Source organism: Dipodomys spectabilis, unplaced genomic scaffold (genome assembly GCF_019054845.1).
Source record: "Dipodomys spectabilis isolate Male_0828 unplaced genomic scaffold, ASM1905484v1 ptg000277l, whole genome shotgun sequence".
Taxonomy (NCBI): Eukaryota; Metazoa; Chordata; class Mammalia; order Rodentia; family Heteromyidae; genus Dipodomys; species Dipodomys spectabilis.
Genome location: NW_024870954.1, coordinates 47638 through 59803, shown reverse-complemented (window position 1 = coordinate 59803; position 12166 = coordinate 47638). Strand labels below are relative to the sequence as shown.

The following is a 12166-nucleotide window of genomic DNA, read 5'->3' as shown; positions in this document are numbered from 1 at the left end:
GCTCAGTGGTAGAGTGCTTGCCTTGTATGCATGAGGCCCTGGGTTCGATTCCTCAGCACCACATAAGCAGAAAAAGCCTAAAGTGGTGCTGTGGCTGAAGTGGTAAATTGCTAGCCTTGAGCTGAAGAGCTGAGGGACAGCGCCCAGGCCCAGAGTTCAGGCCCCATGACTGATAAAAAAATAAAATAAAATAAAAATACCCGTCTCTTAAAATGTCAAGTCCAGAGACCCAATGAAGTATATTGAAAACTGCAAGAGAAAAATGTCAGTTCACTTACAAAGGCAATGCCATCAGAATTACATCAGAGAGATCCTATAAACTCCAGAAAACCATGAGATACCGAGTTTCAAAAGTTCAGACTTAACAATTGCAAACCAGGGGCTGGGAAGGTGGCTTAGTGGTAGAGCACTTGCTTTGCATGCATGAGGCCCTGGGTTTGATTTCTCAGCACCACATAAGCAAAAAGAAAAAAGCCAGAAGTGGCACTGTGGCTCAAGTGGTAGAGCGCTAGCCTTGACCTGAAGAGCTGAGGGACAGCGCCCAGGCCCAGAGTTCAGGCCCTACGACCGGACCCCCCCCCCAAAAAAAAATGCAAACCAGGATACTATATTTCTTGTTATCCTTTAAAATTGAATGAAAAATAAATATCTCCAAAGAATAACACAAGATAAAGCAAGTTGTGAACACTAAGTCAGCATTGCAGAAGATATTTGAAGAAATCGTCCATACAGAGAAATAGTGACTACAAACATGAGAGGTGAGGAAAGAATAAATTTAATAAGAGAAATAGATGAATAGAGACAAATTATGAAAGAATCTTTCACTTCCAATTCAATAAAGCAGAAATTTCTTATGCACTTTTGGTGAGAATGTTAGTTAGTACAACTGACAGAAATCAGTATGAATGTTCCTCAAAAAGAGGAACATTGTTGGGTATATACCCAAAGGAATGTTTAGACAGCATTCAATAAAATTGCAAACAAATATATGTTCAGTGTTGTACATTTCTCAATAGCCAAATTATGGAATCATCCTTGGTTCCCATAAAGAAAATGCTTTACGCATGTGTGTGTGTGTGTGTGCGCGCACACACACACACAGAGGAGTATTATTCAGTTATAAAGCAGAATGAAAACTTGATTTTTCAGGAAAATTGTTGGAAATACAAATCATCATAGTGAAATAAGCCATACTCAAACAAATACTACATAAATTATGTCATAAATGGAATATAGATACATGAGTCAAAGTAACAGAAATTCATGAACATTATTGGAGGACATTGTGTAGAAGGGTGTTAGGAAAAGGACAAGAAGCAGTCATGAGGAAAGATTGATATCAAAGCATGTTATAGACATGTGTGGAAATATCCCAGGAGAACACATTAAGTGTACAATGTACAAAATCCAAAACAAACAGGAAATTTGGCTCATAATACAATTCAGTACGTACAGGGCAGTGTTCAAAGGCTCTAAACTCAGGCACATTAAAATTCTGGCATTTTACCAATCAGATATGTTTGACAATGATCAACTATTTGGCAATCATAAACAAAAGCTGCAAATTAGAGATAGAAGTGAGTAATTGTGATAAAAAAAAAGTAAGTCAGAAATTTTTACAGAAGTGAATAAAAGAGTAAGGACTAAAACAGGAGAATCTGCTAACAACAAACAATAATTACAACAAAAATAAGGCCACCAATGCCTTAGGGACATGACAGATGATAAACATCACAGGAACTGTTAGCTCTTGATTTTTACTAGCTTGTCCTGGTTCTGGGTTTTACATATCTTCAATATATAATTGCTTATGTTTTTACTATAGGTTTTGTCTTAGCCAACTCAGGTACTGATTTTCTGTCCTGTCTTTAATTTCAAGCCACATATAGGCTAAGAGTCCATGGAATCCATCCTCTATGTGGTCATGGGTCACGTTCACTCCAGCATTCTGAAGACGGGCGACATATAGGAGTCCATCGTCTCTTAAGATGTCATGCTGACAAGTGATGATGTAGGTCAAAGGCAGACCATGCAACTTGCTCTCATCGGCCAGCAGTGGGGCTGCTCTCACATCCAGGAGCCCTGGGTATTTCTTAACCAGCTCTGAACTGCCAGGGATAGGATGGCGATAAATGTGGCCTTTCACAAACCTCTCAGGGAGCAAAGAACTCCAATTCACAAATTGGAAAAGATGGCTTAATTCCATGGGTATGTGTTGGTTGAAGAGCATGGCCTTTTCAAGTGACCTATCTGTGGTAAAGTAATCGCTCCAGAATCTGATCATTAGTGATCTGGTCAGGAAGGGAAGGTCAGCATTGTCCTGGTATGATGGTAAATTCATGTCCAGAGTCTGAAGGACTGGGTAAATTAAGGCCTGGATCTTGAGTTTGATCTTGACATCTGGGTCATCTATGAACTGGAAATCAATTTAAAATAAATTTATTGAATTAATATTTTAACCTAAAACATGTATTTTATCTAAAAATGATATACTGGTTTTAGATATACTCAGAATCCAAAGAAGACAATAGACAGCACAAGCATATCTCGTAGGGCTCTCTCAACTTTCCCACATAGCAGGTGGCTACTGTTAGATATTTTCAGTGTTAGTATAATAACCTGTGTTACTTTCTTGGTAGGTGGGAAAGACGACACCAATTAGATGCTGGAGGGTATGTGACCAGAAGGGAACACTACTGCACTGTTGGTGGGAGTGTAAACTTGTTCAACCACTCTGGAAAGCAGTATGGAGGTTCTCAAAAGATTCCACATAGAGCTCCCCTATGACCCAGCATTTTGGGCATTTACCCAAATGATCACAAACAAGATCATACTAAAGCTACCAGCACAACTATGCTTATCACAGCATTATTTACCATAGCTAAGATATGGAATCAACCCAGATGCCCATGAATAGATGAATATGGATCAAGACATTGTGGTATATATATATATATACAATTGAATTCTATGTCTCCATCAGAAAGAATGATACCACCCTCATTTGTTAAGAAATGGAAAGACTTGGAAAAATTATACTAAGTGAAGTAAGCCAGGCCCAAAGAAACATAGGTCCCATGGTTTCCATTGTTTGCAATGACTAGTACATGTCTAGGACAAGCAGAAAAGGTCAAAAGCTATATACATATGACCATATAAGCTGATGCTAAGTGAAATGAACCCCAAGATAGGGACACAAGACATTTTATCTTTCTTGCTGTTGCTTGTAATGTACTTATAATATACTATGTGATTTTTTTGTTTCTTTGTATGTTCTTTCCCCATGGTGTAACCCCTGTTGTCACTGTACTTGATTCTGGTGTCCTGAATCTAGTATATACATTTTGATAATTTGGGGAGGGGAAGGCAATAAAAAATGCTAATAAGGATACAGGATGACCCATTGTAACAATGAGATGTACAAGACCCTGTGTTGAAAATGAACTTTAAAACTTTGGGAGGGGAAAGGAATTGGGAAAGTGGGGAGGAAAAGGATGGCTGGGGAAAAACAAAGGAGGGGGCAACAGTGTTCAATAGGAAATGTACTCATTGCCTTGCTCATGTAACTATAACCCCTCTGTACAGTATTTTTACAGTAAAAACATATATATTTTAAAAAAACAGCATCAACTACCTGATTGAAGTGAACACTGCTGGCCTGGCACTGTGGGTCACACCTGTTACTCAGCTACTTTGGAGGTGGTGATTATGATGACAAGAGTTTTAGGTCAGGCTGGGAAAATGTCAGCAAGAGGCATTCTCAAATATCTGGCAAATCCACATATTTGAGAAGCATTGGCAGGAAGACCATAGTCTGAGACTAGCTTAGGCAAAACTAAGACTGAAAAACAGATGAAAGCAAAAAGGGCTAGATGCAGGGCTTAAGTGGTAGAACTCTTGCCTACCAATTGCAAAATCCTAAGATCGAATCCCAGTAGTGCCAAGAGGGGAAAAAGCACCCTTCAAATCCGAAATGGCCACCAGAGGTTTGGCATACTGGTGCATGCAGTAATGTTAGTACTCAGAGATCTGTGGCAAGATCATGCTGGCTGCATGGCTCTGTCTCAAAAAAAAATGGCCACAGAAGAACCTGTTTTATTTGCGTATGCTTGCCTTTTACAAGCAACAGATATGTGTACATGGATTGTACACCAGCAGGTGTTCACATTAAGGGAAGAATCACATAAATAGGGGTCATAATTGTGTTCTGACACTGAACAGGTATGTGGTCTCCAGTTCTAGGAACCAGGCATCAGATTCCCAGAAGTGTTTCCAGTGACCTCATGCCCAGGGAAGCTTGAGATACAGTGGCACAGAACACAAGCCCCAGGATCCTGGTGCTTCCTAGAGAACTGTAATGGGCAAATTCCAAGTCAATGAAAACTTGTGCTAACCTTGTATAGTACTGAAGAAGGCACAGCCCTCTCACATTATTTCTCTTGGCATATATATGACATTTACCAAAAACTGAAAGGAAGTACTCACATATCACCAAAGCAAGTGGCAGCAATATTTATATTTTTTGTTGTTATTGGTCATGGGGCTTGAACTCTGTGCCTGGGCACTGTCCCTCAGCTCTTCAGCTTAAGATGAGTGCTCTACCACTTGCGCGACAGCACCACTTCCAGTTTTCTGGTGGTTTATTGGAGATAAGAGTCTCACAGACTTTTCCTGCCTGATCTGGCTTTGAACTGTGATCATCAGATCTCAGCCTCCTGAGTAGGTAGGATTATAGACATGAGCCACCAGGGCCCGGCTTTTTTAAAATAAATAAATAAATAAAAATAAATAAATAAATACATATTTTATTGTAAAGATACTGTACAGAGGGGTTACAGTTACATGAGCGAAGTAATGAGTCCATTTCCTATTGAGCATTGTTACCTCCTCCTTTGTTTTCCCCTACCATCCCTTTCTTCCCCATCTCCTCAACTCCTCCCTCCCCCCCCCAAGTTGTAAAGTTCATTTTCAACACAGGGTCTTGTACATTTCATTGTTACAATAGGTCATCCTGTATTCTTATTAGCATTTTGTTATTCCCGTCTCCTCCCCAAATTAGAAAAATGTATATACAAGATGCAGGATACTAGAATCAACTACAGTGACAACAGGGGTTATACCATGGGGGAAGAACATACATAAGAAACAAAAAAATCATGTAGTACATTATAAGTACATTAAAAGCAACAGCAAGAAAGATAAAATCTCTTTTGTCCCTATCTTGGGGTTCATTTCACTGAGCATCGGCTTATGTGGTCATATGTACATAGCTTAGGACCTCTATGATGAAAACTTTAAAAACCTGAAAAAGGAAATTAAAGAAGGGCTAAAGAAGTGGAAAAACCTCACAGGTCTCTAGATTCGGAGGATTAACATCATGAAAATGGCAATACTGCCAAAGGCTATCTACAAATTCAGTGCAATACTTATCAACATCCAACCTCATTCTTCAAGGAAATAGAAGAAATAACCCAAAAATTCATATGTAACAATAAAAGGCCCTGAATAGCAAAAACAATCCTTAGCAGGAAGAATAGTGCTGGAGGAGTATCAATACCAAACTTCAAACTCTACTACAAAGCCATAGTAATCAAAACAGCTTGGTACCGGCACAAGAACAGACCTGAAGACCAGTGGAATAGAACTGAAGACCCAGAAATGAATCCACAGACCTATAGCCATCTAATCTCTGATAAGGGAGCTAAAGAAATAGAATGGAAGAAAGACAGCCTCTTCATTAAACGGTGCTGGCAAATTTGGTTAATCACCTATAGAAAACTGGGAATGGGGTTCAGTGGTAGAGTGCTTGCCTTGCATGCCCTGGGTTCGATTTCTCAGCACCACATAAGCAGAAAAAAAGCCAGAAGTGGTGCTGTGGCTCAAGTGGTAGAGTGCTTGCCTTGAGCTGAAGAGCTGAGGGACAGCACCCAGGCCCAGAGTTCAGGCCCACGACCAGACCCCTCCCCCACCCCCCAAAAGAAAGAAAACTAAGTCTAGATCCTTATATATCACCCTGCACCAGAAGCAACTCCAAATTGATCAAAGACCTCAGAGTCAAAGCACCCTGAAAAAATGTTCATATTTTTGCATTTTAAACACAGCTAATAATTAGATCTCGGCAATAAAATACAACGTAACTTTGTTAGTGGATCGTTTTATAAAAAAGTAATATCTGAGCTTGGTGTGACAGCTCATGCCTGTAATCCAAGATACTCAGGAGGCCGAGATCTGAGAATCATCCCAGGTGGGAAAGTCCTGAGACTCTTATCTCCAATTAACTTCCAAAAAACTGTAAGTGGAGTTGTGGCTCAAATGGGAGAGCACTATCCTTGAGCAAAAAAGCTCAAGGACAGTGCCTGGGCCCTGAGGTTAGGCCTCAGGACTGGCACACAGACACAAAAATTATATCTGAATTTAATTAGCTCAGTGTTGTATCTCAGGTAAGAGTGGTACATTCCATTTAACTCAATATCAGCTGTGAAGAATGTTGTTTGCATTGGTTGAAGTGTAATAATACTTAAATATGGAACTAGTAGTAGGTTAATTTTATATTGTGTTAAGAGGAAATACAAAACTCTTTAAAGTTGATCAAGAAATTCAACTTTACAAGTAGTTAAAATTCATTAAATTCATTATACAAATTAAATTTAATCATAGTAACTAAGTTTATCATATAAGTTAATGATTATTAAATTAATCACAAATTAAATTTACAATAAATGTATGACTTCATGCAAAATAGCATAATACTATTTGAAGTTCTAGGTATTCCCCATGGGCCTTGATTTAGCTGTGCAGCTTTTCTCCCTCCTAGAAGCTACCACTTCTAGAATATTCTGTGAATTTTCTTCAGTATTTCTTTTTTTTAATTGTGAAAATACTGTACAGAGGGGATACAATTACATGGGCAAGATAATGAGTACATTTCTTATCAAGCATTGTAGCCTCCTCCTTTGTTTCCCCTTCCCATCCCTTCCCAACCTCTCCCTACTCCCCCACCCAATTCTCCTCCCCCCCCACCAAAATTTCTTCAATATTTCTAGGAAACATTTAGTGAGATGGTATATAGTTGTGTTTCTTTCCTTTCTTAATGTAGTAAAAATCAACTGCCTTTTATGAACTGCAGTTTCCTTTCACTATTACAAACTTAGTCATGGTACATAGTTTTGCTTAGTATTCATATTGCTAATGTCTTAGTTTCTTTTAGTATGATTGGCACCCATGCTGTTAGTAAGTTTCAGGTTTTTATGCTAATATGCTGTATTATTCTGACAGCAAAAGATTGTGCAAGTCTTGGCATATGTTACTGATCAATACTGTAATCATCTAGTCCTTTTGTTATGGTGACTGACATCACTTAAATTTCACAAATATACCTCTAATATAACAAGGTATAAGGTACTTAGCTGACCAACAGTCTAGAGAAGATTACTTGTCATATAGTCAAAAAAGGGTAAAACTATCATGAGACAAGAATACGAACACTAGGTAAATAAATATTCTTCAATGTTAATCTCTATGAATATCTAATAGACCAATAAGGTCACATGTTTGAATTCACTTTTAGAATATCAAATAAATATATTCACATGTAAGATAGTTTAAAAAGAAAGCAAATCTGGGCTTCATACCTGTTGGGTCACCGCTGCAGCTAAGTTTCCTCCGGCACTATCTCCAGCAATACCGATTCTTTCAGAGTCTATGCCATATTCTTCAAGAACGTCTTGGCGTACAAACCACTTTAATGCATTATACACATCTTCAAACTGACTTGGAAAGTGGTATTTTGGTACTAGTCTGTAGCTGTGTGCAGAATAACAATTATCAGCTGATTGTATCAATGAAATATGTGTGTACGTGCTCTAACTATAAAACTGAGAATACAACTTATCTTTCATAAACTTAGTGCTTTGTCTAATTATGAACTCTAAGATAGGCTCCATGCTCATGATAATGCTTCTGAAAATTTTCACTGGTTTTATTGATTTAGCCTTATGATTAAAAAGAAAACAACTGATAATATCTCCCCTAACTAAACGTCTCCCATAATTATACTTGTAATAATTGTACCTAATTGGTAAGCAATAAAAGGCATAAATGTTACCAATTGTTCTTTCTGAATTTAACCCAATCACAAAGTGCCTGTGAGGCCACTACTTTGCTTTATTTAGGATCCTTTCTTTTTTAAATCCATTACCATTTGATTGTTTTAATCTTATTAATTACCTATCTAGAATACTTTTGAGTAAAGCTTTACCTGTTTCCATTTTAATTTGATGACTAATTGCATTTGCTCAAAGACTATGCTGATACAATGTATACTAATTGTTTTAAATGTTCTTTTTTATTTGAAATTCTGCAGAAAAATATATTATTCCCAGTTTACAGATGATGAAACTTAGCAAAGGAGATTGTTTGCAGTGTACACAAGACCAACATGTTTAATTTTCAAGCCAAGTTTGCATGTAATTCTCTAACTCTGAAGTTTGCTCAATGAAACTAGGCTGGGAAACAGAGATGTTTCATTTGTATGATACAATCTTTTAGTTTAAGTCATACAATTTCTAAGCTTGTGGTTTTAATTTTTCCTTGAGCTGAGCAATTATTTTCTCTGTGGCTGAGTATTCTGGTCAAGCTCAAGTTCACATTCTCTATATTGACTGCCCTGAATTCATTTAAAGCACACTAATATAACACCTGAAATGACAGAAACAGGCACATTAGTCTGTGAGGCAGACAGGCCAGGAGTGGTCTTACTTGACAGACACGACAACAGCATCCAGACTATGAGCAGTACTTCTTGATAGATAGTCATAATTATAAAATGCTGAAAGAAAACCAGATGAGAGACGTGCACATGAATCTATACATGATTTCCCCTGCAGAAAGTACATGTTGTTCCTTAGTAAGATATTCTGAAAAAATTCGTTAAATTTCTGCAGTATTTTAGCATTACTGGGGAACTTGAATTCTGCTCAGGGACCAATTATATATCCATTTTCTTTATTTTCCCCTACATTTCCACACTGCAAAATTTAGACCAGTTTCATTTTTCCCAAGATCAATCTGCTTTTTGAACTTAGCAAATGTTATGTTTTGGAAGCACAAATACATAACTCCCTAAAATCAAATTCAATTGAGAGACAATTGAGATGGGGCAGGCATATACTGCAAAACAAAACTTGTAAAAATTACAATTGCTTGAATGAAAGCAGCGCAGAAAGTAGCAATTGAAAACAGTATTGGATGTCACAGAAACTGCAGAAGAGAAAATAAGTAGGTCTAAGACCCATCTTGAATTGATTAATGCTGACACGCAGAGAAGAAGAAATTGGGCTATTATTTGTTTTCAAGTTGCTCTCCTGGCATGTACCGGTCGGAATGGATGGGACACATGCACCTGAGCTTGGCCAGTGCTGGCTCTACAGGTAAGATTCCTGGAGAGAAGATGAGCCTGATCAGCCTCAAGCGGTCAGAGAGACCCTGGCGCGCTGAGGGCTGTCCAGAGGTGACTTCTTGGTGGCCATACAAAGAGGAAGGTATTGTGACATCTTCACTGTCACATGGTGGGTATTCTTAAAGTATAAAATACATACCAGGTCTGAAACTTTTATTTAAGCCTCATATAAGATGATGTGTATATCTTCATTTTGCTACACATTTTATGATTTTTCTTTTTTAATATACATTTTTATTGTAAAATACTGTACAGTTACATGAGTAAGGTAATGAGTACATTTCCTATTGAGCATTGATGCCTCCTCCTTTGTTTTTCCCCTACCATCCCTCCCTTCCCCACCTCCCCAACTACTCCCCCCACCCAAAGTTGTAAAGTTCGTTTTCAACATAGTGTCTTGTGCATCTCGTTGTTAGAATGGGTCAGCCTTTAATTTTTCTTAATGATCAAATAGAAAGCTCCTGCCTGAAACCCTAGCTTGCAGGAGGCATAAAGAGGAGGGGTCAGGATGCAGCCCAACCTATCTGAAAAGTGGCCTCAAGCACAGAAAGCTAGATGAGTGTCTCAGGTGGCAAAGCACCTGCTCAGCAAGAACAAGGTCCCAAGTACCACGCTCAGTATTGCTAAGATAAATACATAGATAAGATGAACTTTCAACAAGGGCACATACCAGCTCCCAGTAAACACCAACCACCTCCGTGAACATAAAGTAAGCCTTTTTTCAGTATCTCTGATTTCCGTTTTGGTACATAGACACGGACAGGAACACTGTTGAAAAAGGTCTCCGTCACAATGACATTTTCATCAGATGTGGGTGGGACTTCTAGAAAGCCGATGAAAAACATCAGACTGTTCACAAAATGGATGATTCCTAGATAGTCAGCAAACAGGGCCTAATGGGAGAGAAGGGGGAAAACGACTGGATTTCAAACATCAAATCTTAGTGTTGCTAGGCACCGGTGGCTCACACCTGTCTTCCCAGCTACTCAGGAGGCTGAGATCTGAGGATCGCAGTTCAAAGCCAGCCCAGGCAAGAAATTCCATGAGACTCTTATCTCCAATAAACCACCAGAAAACTGGAAGTGGCACTGTGGCTCAAGTGATAGAGCACTTGCCTGGAGCTGAAGAGCTGAGGGACAGTGCCCAGACCCAGAGTTCAAGACCCACGTCTGACAGAAAAAAAAATCTCAGTGTTGTTTAGCTGTAGTATGGGAACATCCACATGCCTCCCAATGGATGAATGGATCAAGAAAATGTGGTCTATATACACAATAGAATTCTATTCATCAACCAGAAAGAATATTACATTGAAAACTGCCTTCCTCCTTTCTTGCCTCCCCCCTCCATCCATCTCTCCTCTCACTGGGAGTCCAGCTCAGAACTTGAGCAAACTGGGTAGCCCCTCTCTTCTACTTAAGCTACCTAATATTCACAAAGAAGACAAACTTTTGGACTTACCAGGCCTGTCGTTGCTCTAATTGGTGCCATAATCCATGTTAGTTTCCAGGACTCCTCAAAATTAGCTGGCAGTGGTATATAGATGAACCAGGCCCCAAGGACCCCAGCAATGAGCAGAAAAGTTGCCTTTTTCTTCATGCTTCCCCCCTGCTCCTTGTACTTGGTACTGTAATACATACAATTGTTTTCAGTCATCCACTTGCTAAATTTTAACCTCAGTCCTTAAAGTGAACCTCACCCTGAGTTTCTGAACACAAAGTCCACCGCTCCATTTGTGTTTCATAGATTGCCTGCCCAAGAGGCCTCATGTTAAAGTGTTACTCAACCCACTCAGAACAAATGGCATTGTGCAATTTGTCATCACATGGGCAGCCCAGAAATAATTACACTCACTTTATGAAGCAATGGTGTTTATCTTCTGCAAATCCTATTAAATCTAATAGCTCACAGCATTGATAGAAACTACAGTGTTTGTTAAGAAACTTCTGTTTCATAGTTACTAAATCAGAATTATCTATGTAGCCATTGGAAAACACAGGAAGCCAAGTATGTACATCGAATAAAGTTTAGAATTGGAGAGGACTACACAGTATTTTCAATAAGATGAAAATGGAACTGTGTTTCAGGTAGCAGAGCACCAGTTGTAGGCAAGAACACAAGGCCCAGAGTTCTAGCCCCACTACTGGCATTAAACAAGAGAAAAGTTAGGGAGGAGAAGCTGGAGGCTAAACAAGCTCTCACATAGAAAGCAGTTTTAGTGTTCTAGTGAACAGTCCTAAGCCAGAGAATCACACCAAGTGTGCCATCACAGGACAGAGAGTTAGGCCAGAGAGGGAAAATCCAGGCAAGGAAACAGATCTGAGCACTTGCCAGCAGCTGTGGCTCCGGCAGCAGTGGTGGCCATAGCCGCCATACTTGCAACACAGAGAGTCCGGGACAAAGGCGCCAGACGAGGTGGGTGAGCGGATTCTACTCAACACCAGCAAGAACTGACAAGGAGCAGACATCTTCATCCTGCAGTTCGCACACCAGAGACAACCCAGGAACAAAGACTTTGGCATGAGTAGAACCCTGACATCCTCACTCCTTCTCAGGGAGCAGAGGAGGGAAGGCCACACCTCCCCCATCACCACTGGAGATCTCCATCTTTGATACTGACAAAGGCCTGGCTGAGCATCTAGCTCCAACTCAGGCCTTGGAAGGAAACAAGAACCATTTAGCAGGTCACAGGAACCTAACCTGACATGCCAG

General features: G+C 39.5%; 1 protein-coding gene across 1 annotated transcript; it reads right to left on the bottom strand.

The window, feature by feature from the left end:
• Positions 1–606: 606 nt before the first annotated feature.
• On the bottom strand, positions 607–11076 carry LOC122126416 (arylacetamide deacetylase-like). Its single transcript, XM_042701020.1, has 5 exons — positions 10916–11076; positions 10128–10350; positions 8758–8827; positions 7632–7803; positions 607–2416 (listed from the first exon to the last, which is right to left on the bottom strand). The coding sequence occupies exons 1-5, from the start codon at positions 11051–11053 to the stop codon at positions 1820–1822; spliced, it is 1200 nt and encodes a 399-aa protein (XP_042556954.1). The 5' UTR covers positions 11054–11076; the 3' UTR covers positions 607–1819.
• Positions 11077–12166: the final 1090 nt, after the last annotated feature.